The sequence below is a fragment of the Talaromyces atroroseus genome, assembly GCF_001907595.1.
Source record: "Talaromyces atroroseus strain IBT 11181 chromosome Unknown scaffold_11, whole genome shotgun sequence".
Lineage (NCBI taxonomy): Eukaryota > Fungi > Ascomycota > Eurotiomycetes > Eurotiales > Trichocomaceae > Talaromyces > Talaromyces atroroseus.
Genome location: NW_017971443.1, coordinates 702,888 through 719,815, shown reverse-complemented (window position 1 = coordinate 719,815; position 16,928 = coordinate 702,888). Strand labels below are relative to the sequence as shown.

General features: G+C 45.3%; 3 protein-coding genes across 3 annotated transcripts, besides 1 other annotated feature; 1 reads left to right on the top strand and 2 right to left on the bottom strand.

Annotated features, from left to right (window-relative positions):
* Positions 1–285: 285 nt before the first annotated feature.
* Positions 286–346: a repeat region (Identified by RepeatMasker using a combination of RepBase library and repeat library created with RepeatScout).
* A 995-nt stretch (positions 347–1,341) lies between these two features.
* Positions 1,342–8,784, bottom strand: UA08_07536 (hypothetical protein; the record flags this gene model as incomplete). The annotated part of the gene is made up of 4 exons (XM_020262441.1): positions 1,342–1,390; positions 1,449–8,111; positions 8,184–8,359; positions 8,437–8,784. 4 exons carry the CDS (start codon positions 8,782–8,784, stop codon positions 1,342–1,344), a joined length of 7,236 nt encoding a protein of 2,411 aa, XP_020117513.1.
* Positions 8,785–11,509: 2,725 nt separating this feature from the next.
* Positions 11,510–13,946, top strand: UA08_07535 (hypothetical protein; the record flags this gene model as incomplete). The annotated part of the gene is made up of 8 exons (XM_020262440.1): positions 11,510–11,583; positions 11,765–11,910; positions 11,965–12,071; positions 12,102–12,318; positions 12,386–12,928; positions 13,017–13,384; positions 13,551–13,564; positions 13,601–13,946. The coding sequence occupies 8 exons, from the start codon at positions 11,510–11,512 to the stop codon at positions 13,944–13,946; spliced, it is 1,815 nt and encodes a 604-aa protein (XP_020117512.1).
* A 729-nt stretch (positions 13,947–14,675) lies between these two features.
* On the bottom strand, positions 14,676–16,610 carry UA08_07534 (hypothetical protein; the record flags this gene model as incomplete). The annotated part of the gene is made up of 1 exon (XM_020262439.1): positions 14,676–16,610. One exon carries the CDS (start codon positions 16,608–16,610, stop codon positions 14,676–14,678), a length of 1,935 nt encoding a protein of 644 aa, XP_020117516.1.
* Positions 16,611–16,928: the final 318 nt, after the last annotated feature.

Genomic DNA, 16,928 nt, shown 5'->3' with positions numbered 1-16,928 from the left:
TTCCCTGTTGATGTTTATGGGTCAAGACAAAGAAATTCAAGTCTTATCAAATTCCTGAATTAAATTCACAATCCCTTCTCTTCCTTAGTTTGCAAGACATCTCTATCTAACCGGTTACTAGAGGTAACTTGTTTCCTAAGATCCTTGCTGCCTTGCAAAAGCAGCACTTAGGGTCTACCACCGGGCATATATTTGTAGCCCGACGTCCGATTTTCAGGTTTGCTCACGCATGCCCTAGGCCGCTGTAAATACAGCACAGCCCAATCACAGATTCGATCATATTGTGACATAATTTATGCATAAAATGAGCATTACCAGAAGCCCGTTAAGGAGGCCCTTTGTAGTGTTTTGGAAGGCTCATCTACTGAGTCGAGACATCTTCTATATCAGTTACTTTGGGATACCTTAGAGAGAATGGACATAGCCATAATTCCTTGCCTGTCAACAACAGCAAGCACTTTGCTTTCCTACCAGTGTCAAAGTTGCAACGTATATATTCATCGCGTCCTCCGTGCAACTCATCCCTGCTTTCTCACACCTTGCTCCCACTTTTTGTTCTCTTTCGTATATGCCTTTCAGTTAGGTGAAATTTCCAGTCATCATCAAGGCAATTGATCTTCAGACTATGGCTAACGATGTTACACCTCTGCGGTAGCCTCTATGTTCGGATTTTTCTGATCTTTTTGCCTTGTCTTTTCAGGTGCCTTTCAGTCGTGCTAAGTATTCCGGTCATCATCAAGGCAAGTAAGTAGTCATACAATTATCTGAGGCCGGTGTTAGTAGCGAACGCCGGTGTTAGCTCTATTATCCCAATATTATGTCCACAGTAAACCAATTTGTTGTGAGTACGAGTTGACGATTTCACCGCAATAACCTGCTGACGCTGTTATGTTTTTTAGTCTGTAATTAATCGTTAGTGTCCTGTTCGTTAGTACTTGTACATCAGAACAGAAAATATGAGGTGAGTGTGCGGATGGCAGAAAGGGGGCTTTATCTAGGCAGCCATCTCCATTTTCTGAGTCAATGGAAACAATCGTCATGCACGCTGAAGCTGTTATTGGTACTCGTCAGTTGGCTTCCATAATGACTCATTTGGCAAAGTATTCCTCACTTGTAAGAGTCCGGTGTTTCTATATACTACTATGTGTGGCTAAGTACAACGAACTCTAAATCCTACAGGAGCCTATGGTACAGTAAGGAGTTATTCAACTAATAAAATTCAGAGCATCTAAAGGCTGGCAAGGTAAATATTCAGGTTCCATATAAACAAAATAATGAGATACAAGGAATTGATCATCATGTTTGGTGGTTAATAATATTGTAATACAGTAGGTGGATGCATTAGGGCTTGTTGAGTTGTTCCTTACGGAAGAACATGAAGAAGCCGGCACTGTGCAGTCGTTAGTATGACTGACCTGGTGTAATTAAGAATCTGATAGAAAGCTCACCATATAAGCAATTGAAAGAAAAGTCCAATCCAAAACCAAGGAACCCATATACTGCTGACGCCAGTCCCTATGTCAGGCGATATATCTCCCGGGCCAATATTATTCGGTGCAACGGCACGAGCCACGATTGTAGCAATGGAGCCTAGTACTTGAGCCCCAAGAAGTACGAAGCAGATATGCAGTCGGGTAAGAGTCTGTAACAGTATCATGCCAAAGCCGACGCCCTGAAGAGAATCGAGCACTCCAAGCCAGAGCCACAAGCTCCGAGAAACCAGAGCACCTGAAATCATGCTGCCTGCCCATGGCACATACTGACCCAGATTAGATGTGCCCCACCATATTTGTGCCCATCGAGGTGCTCCCAGACCAATAGCGAATACCGGTAGGATCCAACTATGGGACCTGGAAAGGAAAAACATGATTCCCAACATGGCGGCCCACACGAAGATGAAGAACACGACGACCAAGATAACAATTTGCCAGGTCGAGGCATGATTGGAGCTCCATAGGAAACTCCAATTTCGTCCATAAGGTGCCGAAAGGAAAAAGTTTTGGATCAGGACCGTCGCGAAAAACCACATAATGATCTTGCGGCGGAAGATGGACTTATAGAAAGATGCAACCTTACCTGGTGCTTGCCGGTAGTAGTCCGGCAGACCAAACGCGAGCAAAATTCCTATAGTCCAGAGAAAGATGGTAATCGGTACTGTTATAGCAGTGATCTTCCAGCTGTTGATAACAGGCTGAATATCGGTAATACCAGCTTGAGTCTGCTTAGATAGCGAGGAACCCCAATACCAGAGAGCCACAACGTATAGTTGCTGAGTGCCTTGTATGATGCAAGCTCGGAAAACCCAGTCCTTGACAGGTGCAGCGCTCTCGTCCCCGAAATTCAGCGAAAAGAAAATCGAGCCACTGGAGGATGCAGTGGCGTAGATACCACTTGCAAAATTTTGAATCCAGCCGCGGTTGACCGAGTTATGTTCAAAATGTGCCACTCCAATTAAGAGGAAAGCAAGTCCATAAAAGAACCATGGCGTAGATAGTGCCACCACTGACTTGAAATTGCGGAATACGAACCACCAGACAATGGATGTGATCAGGTATGTGGTCGCAATTGCGTACAGCTTCTGTGGAGTTTGACCAACTTCTCCGGTAAGAAGTGTCACTTGGTAAGAGTTTGCAGCAATGATCTGACCAAGACCGAGGAAAAGTGAATACACTGGCCAGTCACCAATGCGGAGTTGCATCCATTTCTTGAGGCCCGTCGGTGGTTTGTAGTCGTCTCCGAGGAAGAATTCATCGGCGTTCTTGTGAATATCACTAGTACTATCGGCATTTGAAATTGAGGCTGCGGGTGAGGCGAGGTTGTCTTTCCCTTTGAGCGATGGAGCTGGTGACCAGTCTCGACCAAGGCGAGCTGCACGGAATCTGTCGTACCATTTTTTCTCGCTTTTAACTAAAAATTCCTCGATGCATAGCTGTGAATCTGAGTTGGAACCGTTGAGCTCCTCTAGCTTCTTTTCAAACGTGCGATAGAATTCGCCAGTGCTGTCGGTGAAGAATGGGTCAACCTTTTGCAGCTTAAAGTTCTTCTTGTCGCCCACTACGGAGTCAAAAGACAAGACAGACGAGTTACTAAGCCGATTCGAGGCGTCCACAAAAGGCCTGTTTGGAGGTGCAAGAGAATCATCTGCCTCTGAGACGCCAGGAGACGCCGGATATGGATAATAATTATTAGCAGAGTGGCCGGAGTTGGGTAGGTGAACTGGGGATGGAAGAGGATAATCGTCATCTAATCGACGACTGATGTCAGCTTGTTCAGGGGTCACTGTATATTCGTCTTCGGTTAAGTAAGACTGGAGGTTTTCGTCTTCTGTCTCATAGTCTGCTTCACGATCACTATCGATGACTTCGTCAGTGCCTGGAACGTTGCTCTTTCTTCGAAGCCGGTTGCGGCGCTCAATGGCAGCAGTATGACCGGGGCCAGCTCGAACACCCAGGGACAGTTGCCGAAAGAGACTAGAAGTGTGTCGAGTCTCTGAGTCAGGACTTGGATCCCTGCTGTATACAATGGTGTTTCTTTGCTGTGGACCAAGGCTGCTATGGCGTATGCTTAAGTAGCCCATGTTGCCAGAATCCAAAAGAGGGGGCGTTTGCATACCAGAAACAGGACCTGGTGTCGAGGCGTACAATGGAGTGCTGATAGAGCCGCTTGGCGTACGGTAGCCGGTTGGTGTAGAAATTTGTCCGTTTGACTTGACTGCCTCTCTTGTGTGAATTCTAACGGCGGTGCTTTGAAGGATTTCCAGGTCTTCAATCCACTGAGCAACGGGGAATCGTTGTTTGGCTGATCTGGCACGCATCTCCGCGCGAACCTTGACTTTTGAATTCAAAGCACCATCGATTGCCAGTTTGAACTGATGAAGCAGGTGGGAAGTAGTGGTAGACTCAACAGTGTACCACCAACCGGGCATTTGCCCTAACCCGCCAACACGAGCTCCAATACCCAGTGCTCCTTTTCGACCAAACTCGACGGCAACCAAACCAAAAGGCTCATCGCGAGAGGGTATCAATGCAAATTCGGCGCCGGAGAAAATATATGGTGGGAGCGCGGTGAAGTGAGGTCTGGAAAACACTCGACCGGGATAAAGCTTCATCATGCGATCCAATTTCAGTGCAGCGAACTTCCCATAAAGATCAATGACCGGTCCAATACAGATTAGTTGAACGTTAGGGCGGGCATCGAGTACAGATGGCATCACATCAGCAATCAGATCGATACCCTTTTGCATGGACCATCTACCGACAAAGACGAGTAAGTCAGCCTCTGGGTTTTGCTCCAGGCCCGCCCACTCCTGTGCCTGTCGCTTGAGTTCCAGTCTACCTGCTTCGAAGTCTTGGTCAACAGTGATATCACCATCTGTGGGAACAGACTTGTCCCAGGTGGCAGTATCAGATGGATCGGGGTTTGGTAGATTTCCAACTTTCTTAAGGCCCCAGAAAATCGGATAGCGAGCGTAAGACCTCTTGCCATACTTCTTTGAGACTCCCACAGCACCAAATCCCTGTTGATGGACGCGCAGATAACTGGCTCCTGCGTGAAGTAAATTGAAAACTTCACCGAACTGAACGTAACGAGTGGCGACGCTGACATCTAGATTGAAAACTGAGCAGACTTCATCTTTTTCATTTTGCGTTCGCATAGGCCATAGTCCTTGGAATTCAGCATTATGAAGTGATAGACATGCAGGAATGGTCTGAGGTAAAAGATACAGCGGTGCTAATGAGCCATGATAATCGTTGATATGATATAGGTCGATTGGGAATCGTTTCATAGCCTCAGCAATGCACTGATTCCAAGCTGAGTAATAAATTGCGCTGTCTAAGTCATCCATACGTGCTGGATATGGTTCAGCCTTCGTTTGTTGGCGAAAGACGGGAGCATCTAGGAGCACATAGGTAATATTCCGTAGGACGTGATATTGAACCTTGACCTCGTAGGAATTTCCAAGAACCGTCACAAACATCGGCTCAGCAATCTGGTCTTCAGGATAATCAACACCACCAACACAAGGTACAACCCAAATAAGATCTTGGTGACTGAGGTTCTTGCCCATCAACTGTGCCATGACGCCTAGCCCACCGATTTTTATCTTGATCTCCCAGTCCTCGATATCGTATTCCATAGTTGCGATCATGACCATCCGTCGGCGATCACCGTTGGTTGCACTAGCAAAAGCTGATGTCGTTTGCAGAAATCCCGATTTATTGGCTAAACGCAACAGAGGATTCTTAAATTCAACGCCTTCAAGTTTTTCTCGTCTCAACCTCCTTCTCAATGCCAGAGGTAGAATACTTCGTTTCTCAGTCACACCAACTTGATTTAGCTTGACTCTGTAGAAGGATTTCATGAATAGCCAGATACCAAAAGATGCCGAAAGAACTGGAACAATCAAGAAAAGAGAAAATAGTACTATCTGGACATTGGTCGACCCAACCGGAAGCAGCTCAAATCGTTGGTTTGCATCGTTGATTCTGATCTCCCATCCAAGATGGGATGAAGGTGGTGGGTGTGTGATGTTGATGGCAACAGCTGAGAGAGACGAGGGGGGCAAACGATCCAAGACAGAATCACCATCAGCATCTCCGTAGACAAAGCCTTGGTCGGGTTTACCATCTGGGTTGATGCCCCATATGTTGACCTGGCCTTGCGCAGGCCACTCCGTCAAAAATTTGACTTTCCACAAGCCGTCACTTGGATCTTGGATCATTTCATTCTTCAGCCCTGCGTCAAATCCATATTGATTATAAGGACCATTCCAAAACAAATGTGGAAATCTCCTGGGAAACGAAGGCTTCCAGTCGTAGTCTCCTTCCTGAACATAATCACTGCTTCCAGACATCCTGCTGAAGTACTCAACACGAACATGTTCTCCGGTCCATTCTTGTAAAGTGGTACCTGACCAGTCGAGTTTTGATATGGTGTCATTTCCACCAAAGTAGGGCATCCAATCTGAGAAAGTAGAACCCCAATTGGTCGAATAGCGCCACATATCTGCTCCTGCGGCGTGGTGCTGCACGTAAAGGCTGCCGTTACCATATTTGTGCAAAAGACTACTTGAATAGTTTGCACTGTTGAAAATCATAGGGTTATCTTGCTGACCAACCCGCAGCAGAAAATGATCAATGGCATCAGTGGCGATACCCTCCGAATTGCTTGCATTGGCGACAGTGACGCGGTGAATTCCATTGTATACATTATCCAGCGTGGCTTTCCATACCCAGGCATTCGCTATCTCGCCAATGAATCTGGTTGTGCTGGCGGGAACGTTCTCACACTGAACACTGGACGCATTGAGGGTGGCCGTTTGTTTGAACTCAGTGGTAGAGTTTACCAATATAGAATTTGTGACCGAACTACAGTCCATTTCTTCCGAGAAGAAAAGCTGAAGCGGGACAGACTCTGGCTCGTCTGGGTGAACACTAGATAGTATACGAGCGTCATGTCCCGGTTGGAATTCTGTGATCATGGGGTAGGGTGCAACCCAAGCCTCCTTTGGCACATATGCCCGGAAATCCCACGGAACCATTGTCAAGTTGTCCAGACAGCCATTGAAGTTTGTAGATCCTTCTAATCCAAGCTTGACTGGGCTTTTCTTCAATGTTTGTTCGTCGTAAGGGTAGAACAAATTCTTGACTGTTGTATCAGCATCAAAAGGAGCAATTAGGGAGAGGTTGGTGTTTGAACTGTTGCAGTCAAACTTGTAGTTAATTGTGGTATTGTCATTCTGATAAACTAGCCATACCGACTGATTGTTTATCAGATCCTGGATGCCTTCAAACCGGCCACGCAGAACAGACCACATTCCCGTCTCAGTTGGCGTGCCATTCGAACCTGTCAAATAGATGTCGTGAGTCTGTTTGGAGAGTGATTGTAGAAAGTATCCATCGTTTAGTACTGGAAATCGCTGCCGCATTTGGAACATGTGCTTTATGATGTTTCGTAGTGGATGAGCTGGGTCTCTGTGATCGTATGTGACTGTGATATCCTCGCAGCCATTCAAGGCAGATTCCAAGGGGAACTCAAAGTACTGGGTGACATTAACCCTGTAACAACCATGAGACCACCACGCTGTGGCAGCAGACATAGACTGACGACCATAAACATAGTTGTCTGCTGTCGCATCGAGGATATAAAAACCCTGCTCTTCACCCCATAGAACGAGTGGTGCACCGGGCATATGAAGTGTGGTGATGAACATCCCCAATAGCATTCTTTCTGTGCCATTTTTGATAGCAGGCCACCGGAAAACATCCTGATTGGTTGTTCCATACATATGGCGCGGATCGAATTTTCCCGTGTTGGCATTCACCAGGTCATTAGACAAAAGCATGAGATTCCACATAGTTACCCAATCCGGAGGTAAATCGTATCCAGCAGCAAGATTTCCATCAAGCCCTAAGAACCGGGTAAGGGTGCGATACACTGTGTAATGGAAAGCAGCTCCATCAATTGCCTGCTGACCATGCTCGCGAATGAAGTATTTATCCGAAGAGTCGTTTGTCATGAGTACAGCATCTTGAACATTACTAGGCCACATATCTGGTTGTCTTCCCCTTCCAAGGTAGATAGAACCGAAACTGTTTCCACCGGTAATTTCACCTGAAAGGAAAAAGTTCTCTTTTCCATGAGCCCGGGCGCATTGGCGCCAGCCCTCAGCCATATCACCTAGAGCATCGACTGTTGCTTGTGTTGCCTTATCGAAGCGAAAACCGTCAACGTCTAGGGATGCGATGATGATGCATGCATGCCGAATGAGTATTTCCCGAACAGATGGAACCCATTCCCTAAGACGGTCTTGAACTGAAGCAAACTTGGCCAGTTCACGCTCATAATCGGGAAAGACACCGAAAGCTTCTATATCGCCGTACTGATCGAAGTCACTGTTGTAACAACCTTTCAACTCGTTGTACACATAACTGTCCACAGGATAGCCGGTCTCGTTGTAGAACTGTGGATAATCACAGCTTGAGTTGTATGTGTTTCCGAAGCTGAAATCGGCATACCGACGAGAGCTTTTGTATTCGACTTTATGTTCTTGAAACGAAAATGGGGCTGTCGTGTTTAGAAAGCCTTCGAATCCGATCAAGTCACCCATTCTTAATCAATCAAAAAAACTTGATTAGCCAAATGATAACAAATCCTCCTATCGGGGAATTGCCATGACTTACGTTGCAAGTGTATTGTCAAAGATGACATACATGCCTCGATTGTGGATCTCCGTAATGGCTGATCTCCAAGTAGATATTTGCCCATAGTGTTGATCCAAAAGCGTTGTATCGAGAGCCGAATACCCATCGAAGCCCCAGGGCTGATTCATTAGTGACGTTCCTGCAATGTATATAGCCTAGTTCATGGCGCGATATGAGTTAGAGGCTGTTTTTTAATAAACCATTATAAATCGTCGAGATAAAATTCACCCACCTTAATTCCCATTCCTTGAAGATAGTCAAGGGTATCGACGAGTCCAACCACATCACCTCCATGACGCATTTGGTTTGAGTTCAGATCATGTTCGTAGTATGTGCCGTTGATGTTATCGTTCGTTGGATCGCCGTTAACAAATCGATCAAGGAACAACGAGTAGATCGGAACACGCCAATTGTCCGGAGATGGGAAATATTCGTGATTTGGCCACTCTCCCCAGTATTCAGTAGGTGTCGTGGCTGTCTTGTTCTCGTTCAGATTGTACTCTGTAAGATCTTCGTCGTATGGCCATGCTGTTATTTTGTCGCAGAGAGCGAGCAGAACGCCTGCTATAGTCCACTTCATCTTGAAGGGCTGTCAGTGGGGAAGTAACGATTTATGTATGCCGCATGTGTCGCAATATTGTAACAAACGAATGACAGAAATGTATCCTTCTTGAGAGTGTAGAATTCGAGGCCGATTTGTTGCAAAGAGAGGACAAATAAAGCGTGATTACAAAGGAATATTGTTTATAAATAGATGCCACAACAAGAATAAATCTCAATGGTGAATAAATATAGAAGGTAACGAACGGTAGAAGATCAAGGAATATTGACTGGAAAAATCTTGACTGAGTGAGAAAAGGCTCGTATTATCAGGTCGAACTCCGATGGATCTACACGAGGAGGGGATAAGCCTCGAGTAGACAGGGAGTGGTAGATAGTGTAGGAAAAAGTAGAATTCAGAAGCAGGAGTGCCGTAAAACCTGAACTCTGATGACAGGGCAGCTCCGTAAGTTGGCGTGGCGCTGCGAGGAATAATCCGAGAAATTGCGCAGTTTGACAGGGCTTGTAAACCCTTTCACAGTTGTGAAGTACAGCAACGTTGTGTGTTGGAATTGTTATCCCTATCTAAAAGAAGGATCGAAAGTTCTCCTGTCTGGGCAGTATCTAGGTCACTAATGTCTTCCCAGTCTTCTGTGTTTTCCGGTTTGCCCCTATTACAGGATCACGGCACACGTCCTCGATAGCATCGTCCGACAAGAACATTCGGAAAAATAATGGATGCATGCATCTGCGACACATAATCTAATTAGGAAATTTGTGGGTTTCTTTCCGAAGGGATGCTGGTAAGTAGGCACTGTGGTTAGGGCTAATTACCGCTGGTGGATGATCTACCAGGGGTCAAGATTTCTAGCTCAGCCATAGATATGACTTAATTATTTTTATCAACTTGGTACTGAGAGACTAAATTATGATCTGGCATTTCCAGTGTTATTAAGCATCAGAGAAAAAATGCCAGGCGTACTATAGCTATGCCATCTAATCTTGGAGACACTCATATTACCGATACGAGTATGATAAAATCCGATATTTATGTGCTACGTATCGATCTTTTGTGACATGTACCATTATAAACCAAAAAGTGGCTGGCTTGAGATTTACGAGTCCCAGCAATGGTACCGAGGTGCTTGGCGTGATTCTCTTCTATGCGGACTGTTGTGTAATTGTCTCGGGGCTATCAAACACTGGGTTAGTTGGTTTAACATTTTTCAGGAACAGTTGGTTGGAAAAAGTAAAGACCCACAGAATCTTTTGCTCTCAGATGATGCTGTAAATTATGCGGGCAGTTCGTGTTTTGAGTTCCGACTTTATGTACTCTTGTACTGCGTATCATGAGTAAAGATAATCAGGAGAAGCGGTGTGCGAAACGGTTTATATATGAGGCTGCCTGATAACTATGCATGATGATCGAGTACTCATGTTGAATATCGCAGTAGGAGCAGTGTAGATTTATCATTTTACTGTATATACCACAGGACCTTTTGAGTAAATACAAAGAGATGCGCTTTTTAGTGTGCTCAAGCCAGTTGCGGTTGGGTTCAAACAACCAGTGGAGTAAGTGAGTCAGATTCGGTCAGTGTTTATGTCTAATAGCCTCTCAAGTGGGCCTTGGCGTCTAAGACACAAGCAATAAGATGCAATCCCCTTGCATATAGCAAGCAGCCAAGGCTAGCGGGTCCGTTGTGTTTCAAGGTACCGAGGAAACTACCAAACTCGATTAATCGTATTACTCTAACGTGAGCAATGCCATAACAAATTTTCGTGAATAGGGCACTTGCTACTTCAAATCAGAAGTATGCTCCTTCGTTGTCCGTCTTCTCTATCAGCATATCATTGCCTCTGAACTTAACAGCATCGACATATGTATCACATTTGACGGGAGGTCGGGATAAAGAACGAAGACCCACTTTATCCGATGACAGTAGATCCCACTAGCCATTAACAGCATGACTCAGATTAAGAATTAGAATCTATTGGGCAATTAGGGTCTATTGCCCCACCCACTCACCGATCGCGGGCCCAGTCTTTGAGCGAGTACGATTGGTTCGGTCTTGCAATCATCAATCCCTTGTCTAGTGAAATCAGTGGAAGACCCGCCTTACGTCAAGCAAGTTGAATTTTTTTTCATCATTGATTGTAGCCAGCAGAGCAAGGCCTGATGAAGAGAGGGTTGGTCCTTAACGAATTTCCCGGGTCATTGGATCACCTCTGTATTACATAATAAAGGACGATTTTTAAGATCTTGATATCTCAAATATTTTATATATAAACCATACCTAAAAATTTTATATGATATAGATTTATATCTTCTTTTTACTGTTTCTTAAAGGATGTATGATTTAATGAATATTATTAAGAAATACATTAAATTATATAAATTACACTGTTGAGTATAGCTACGATAGAGAGGCACATAGAAGACACGCCGGGAAAATTTCTGAGCGTCCAAATAATTTTATCAGCGACAGAAAACATTATTCATGGCCAAAAGGAGCAGGTAGCTCCCTTCTCTGACTTGATATGGTCAATGATTGGTTTTCTTGTAGCGGTTGCCGGAATCGGATCCCAGCATCTGCTGGATGTGCCCGTTTACGAAAATGCGAGAATGGACATTCATGAGCTTGATAAAATACTGGACACTGCTTGTGGAACGAAACAATCCATTTACGCTGTTGTGGCTATCATGGGGTCTATTGAACACGGAGCAGTCGATCCCTTGAAAGAAATTATTGATTTGCGCTCTCAATATGAGCGGCAGGGTCTGTCCTTCGTCATCCACTGTGATGCAGCATGGGGGGTGGTTATTTCGCCTCAACGTTGCGTGAGTCCCATCTCACCCTAGCATCCCAAAGGGTTACTCAGCATATGTACCTACCTCAGTCGCCTCGGATTCCACGAATCAGCAATTGGAAGCTTTAAAGTTCACGGATAACATCACAACTGATCCACATAAGTACTACCGTCTAATCATATGCTAATAATCTAATCACTTACTCCTTCAGGTCCGGCTATAGTCTATACCTAGCAGGTGCACTCTGCTATCGTGATGGAAGAATGCGATATTTGGTGACATGGACTAGCTCTATAATCTACTGTGAAAGTGAAGAAGGTCTGACTGAGAGCATTGGTCTCTACGGCGTGGAGGGAAGTAAGCTTGGCTCTGCAGCTGGTGGGTTAACTATGATGAGATACTTCCTTGCAGTGACAGAAGGACTAGTAGTCGGTCCTTATTTATCCTATCAAGCTATCGGACTACACAAGGACGGATATTTGACTCTCTTAGGTGAAGCATTATTCACGGGCAAAAGGGTAAGATATTAGGAATGCTAACGTAAGTAGCTCTACTGTCACTGGGCTACTTTGATGGTTAGTCTAATCGAAATTGGAGATGTATCAGCAAAACTCCTAATCACTCCTTTTAATATGTTACCTGCAGAGCGAGATGAAGGTAACGTAGAGGCGCCAAAAGAATTCACTCGGGAACACATTATACAGGCAGATAATGAGGATCTCATGCTAGATCCCGAAGCTGTGCAGTTACTTCAACAGTTGGGGAGTGACCTTATGATTAACGCATTTGCTTGCGACTTCCCAACAACTCGCTGAAGACTTTAAGACCATAGTGGAGGATGAGGTGAAAGCTATGATACAGCGCAATGTCGAATTTCCAAATTTCCATGGCTTCATCATTCAGGGATACGAAGGGGAACGCCTTTGTGGAGTTCACCTTCCAATGTTTAATATGCAGAACCATCGGACTCAAGCTATTATCTCGTTTACATTGCCTCTAAGAGATCGCGAAGTTCTGGTAGAGAGGAAGAAGAGGAATCCAAAGATGTTTCTAACTGTTGGCAACAAGGAACCAGCCCTGTTATCACAGCTTATAAAGGACGGCGCATCCTTTACTGCAACTCTTCAAGATGGATTCCCCTGGGATAAGAGGCCAATATCAGACAATCTGGTTCTCAGTGATGTTAAACCACTATTGAGAAGGTCATTGGCTTCTTCAGATCTGAGCTCGACCTACCCAGAAAAGATGACATTCTTTGTCTATTCTGCTCATCAGGAGACAATTGCAGAAGCGATATTCAACATGGATCACCTACTCAGTTGTTCACCGAATGTACAACTTAATTCTGAAATGATGACTTTGGAATGCAAACAGGGTGAAGAAGATGAATCAAAGATAGAGGATGTTGGATTCGACTAATTGATGTAAATGAGTCATTGATGCAGCCTTGATTCATGACACAGATAGTGCGAAAACAGGATTCGAGATTCCAGGATTACGTTTCCTGCCTGGCGAAACGTTTTCCTTTGAAGCCTTCAAATCAGAGGACGACCCGTCTAATTTAATTGAGGGTGACGTGCAATTTATGGGACAAGTACGAATTGGTCCATCAGTGTTGGTTGACTATTCGATGCTTAACGCTGATGGTGGTACTGAGAGTAATGATGGCGCAAAAGAAGCATTACTCGGGATTCGTGCCGATATTTCTGGGCTCGTGACCGAATATCCTAACTCATCATATATCATTGAACTAAGAAACGGATTTCAGAGAGGAAAGATTCAAGAATCGAGAAGCCTTCTTCCCGAGGTACAACGAAACCAAGCAAAGAAGGTCTGTCCTGCCTGGGTTGCGTCCTGGCGGACTCAAGAAGCCGATAACAAAACCAAAACCCGCTTATATCATTCTTGACGCAACTAAAGAAATATCACGGACAGAGGTGGACCGCCGTGATTTGAGACTATATATCCAAAATCAATACTATTTTACTTTCCCTTAGTTACAGGGGCACAAGTAGGTCGTATTACTGCTATGTACAACTCGAAACAGATCGTTTGTTTCACGTATCTTGAATATCCCTGTTCCATGCCGCTCTGACAAAAATCCAAAGCTTGATGACTATAAAGCATGTCACTCCCAGTTCCTGCAGTCTTTGAAACAGAACTCGAAGAGCCAAAGGGACTTCATTGTTGAGTCGGCTGTGGCCGAAGAATGGGAAATCCCTACAGAGCTTGCTGCTGAAGAGCCCTGCGAGATTCTTGCTGTCGAAAATCCAGAGCCCATTTCTGAGAACGTCAGTGAAGCCGTTAAGCAGATTGTAATCGGACAGTCAGATCACGGAGCCCACATTCCTGCTCGCCGCTCCCCTGATAATCGTGAGAAAAATCAGCGCTGAGCAGGTAATCACATGATAATTTCATTCAATTTCGAAATAGAGCTAATTCACGTCTAGCCCATATAGCGGTATACCTATTAAACTCTTTATTGGCCGCAAGGGAATTTTTACGTTCCAGAAAACTTAGCTTTCCAGGTCGCCTCTCTTTCACAACATCGAGACGAAGGTGATGTTTAGGTCGCGAGGTTTCCCGAGATCGATGACGACCCTTACTACCAGAATCAGAGAAAGTTTTGAGACTGGTGACTTTGCCACCGCTTTGTGACCTCTGTAACCAGCGAACAAAAGTGCTGTCCACTTTATTTGATCATTAACATCGATATCAGCCCCATTCTCAAGAAGCACGCTCACCACTGCCTCATGACCGTTTTCCGAAACTAAATGAATTGCTGTTGATCCATTGCTATGGACCGGGCTAAACCGACAAGTGGACTCCCTGTAATTCGTACGGTTACCTGGGGTCAGATATCTCTTATAAATCGGAGAAAATATTGTACTAACACCAACTCGGCAAGGTGAGCAAAGCAAGAATGAAAAAAAAGAAAGAAAGAAAGAAAATCTCTGGAAGCTTTTTTCATACCTGTTGTATGGATTTATGTACACGGCATTAAAAGTCATAGTCAAAGCCTTTCCTAGATTTGATCAAATAGAGCATGGTTACGCGCAGCCCGAATGGTAGGCTGGCTAGAGATTTGTATTGTAAAAGACAGAGACGTAGCATTACCGCTTTTAAGATAACCTGGCATCTTCATGTATGATGTCGGCTGCCTTCTCACTAATCATATAGATGGGGACAACGATGAAGAAACCGGGAATGCGAGGAAAGACGGACGCATCCACGACACGCAGGTTATCCACGCCGCGAACACGGAAACGAGAATCCAGAACTGCTTTCGGGTCTTCATCTGCTCCAATTGGGCAGCTACAAGAAGCATGGTGGCCCCAAGCTTCATTTTTGATGAAGTCTTTCGCTTGTTGCGGCGAGGCCACATGCCGGCCAGGAGATGCCTCCACTACGGACCCAGTGAATATTGGTACAACATCATCCATTATGCGACGCGCAAAGAAAAGACCTTCTGCTATAGCATCAAGGTCACGTTCTGCTACCTGAGATTCTTCTGCGCTTGTTTTGAAGTAATTAAAATTGATATCAGGAACGTCACACGGGTTGGCTGATGTGAGTTTGACTGTTCCATCCTGGTTATGGGTGTGAGCCTTGAGAACAGCCCATGTGAAGTGTTGCTTGTCGACGCTGGTCAATTTGGAGTAACCAGGATAGTAACCCTTGAAGAGCGCAGGTCCGCCAAAAATGAACAGATCAGGATCAACATCGGATTTACTAGATTTCTTCACGATTCCGAAAGGGAGTCCATTGGATAGATAAGGTCCGCGCTGCTGACTCCACTCTTTCAGGCACGGATCTCCTGGCTGCGAGTACGTGCAATTTGCCGTGATGGAGAAATCTTCTCCTATCTTGGTGACAATGGGAATCTCGTACCGATCCTGGAGATTGGTTCCAACGCCCTGCAGATCTTTCACAACAGAAATTCCAAACTTCGCTAATTCATCAGCTGGACCGATACCGCTTAGCTTTAAAAGTTGCGGTGTATTGAAAGCTCCTGCAGCGAGTATAATCTCCCGAGTAACGAGTACGCGATATTTAGTACCGGGAGCTGATGAATTGGAACGTGGATCCGCCTTATATAGACTAGGACCTTGAATGAACTCAACCCCTACTGCTTTCGGCGTGCTGTTGGCATTACCGTGATCGAAAAGAACGCGGGTAGCGAGTGAGGACATCCTTATCTCCAACGGATATTTTCTGACTGTATCTAGAAGGAAGTCCCGAGGGCCATTTCGCTTTCCGTCTTTTACGGCCAGAGGGAGTTGATAGATGCCCTCGGTCATGTCCCTCTGAGGATTGGCGGAATTGATGTCGTGAAGAAGTAGCCTCAGTAATTGAGAAGCTCTTTCCCGTACTGCACCCAGGATGCCATGCCCGATGGCTCTGACAGCTGCACTGATGATGGACAGGAGTTTCCAGTCCCCAAGAGCTAGCTTGAGATCAGAACGGCTCGTACCGAGCCAGCCGCTAAAACCATGCCCAAGGGTGTTCTTGGGGAGATATGCACAGTTTTCTAGGCGTGTGAAATACTGGCGCATATTCTTTGGGTCCCACGAACTATCTCCGGTCAGTTGAGCGATATTGGCCCAGTCACTTTCGTGCGGGTAAATGGTGATCATGGCATTGTGAGCCGTACAGCCGCCCAATGTCCCTGCGCGTGGATAAAGAATTCCTTTTTGTGTTGATCCTTCAGGTGGCTTTAATCCGACGTAATAGGCCCCCGTTGGCGTTTTCCATGTCATCTTAGAGTCTTTTTGCGCGGCTGTCTCGTCTCCGTAATGCTTGACGAAATAATTCCAGCACATCTTCTCATCCTCCGTGGATTGGAAGTGAAAGGCAGGAACCTGCTGGTTGAGGTTGGCCCCTTGATCATCTCCAGCCTCCAGTAGGAGAACTTGATGTCCTTTGCGAGCAAGATTGGCGGCTAATGGGCCACCACCGGCACCCGATCCTACGATGACGTACTCATATCCTTGCAGATCATTAAATTTCTCTGTTGGGCCCTTGAAGCCCGATGTAGTTGAGGTTGATTCATTCATGACTTGATGTGCAAGTTCGGATGGTTGCAGTAGTTTTGATCTTTTTTCTGTGCAGGAAGTGGTTAGGGCTATCAATGAGGGAAAATCATTCCCGTAACATCTTCATTTCATACATATTTGAGAAAATTGATGGCGCCCGTGTATTGATTTGTTATTTGCACGAAGACTCTTAAGCTATAATTATGACGTTAGAAATACCTAGATGAAAACGTCTGAAAAAAGTCTATGATAATGCCACGACCCAAAGATCGGAGGGCTAGAATGTTCCCCAGTCTTGCAAGCAGAGGAAATTCTCTAGATCCGGAATTGTACAAGTCT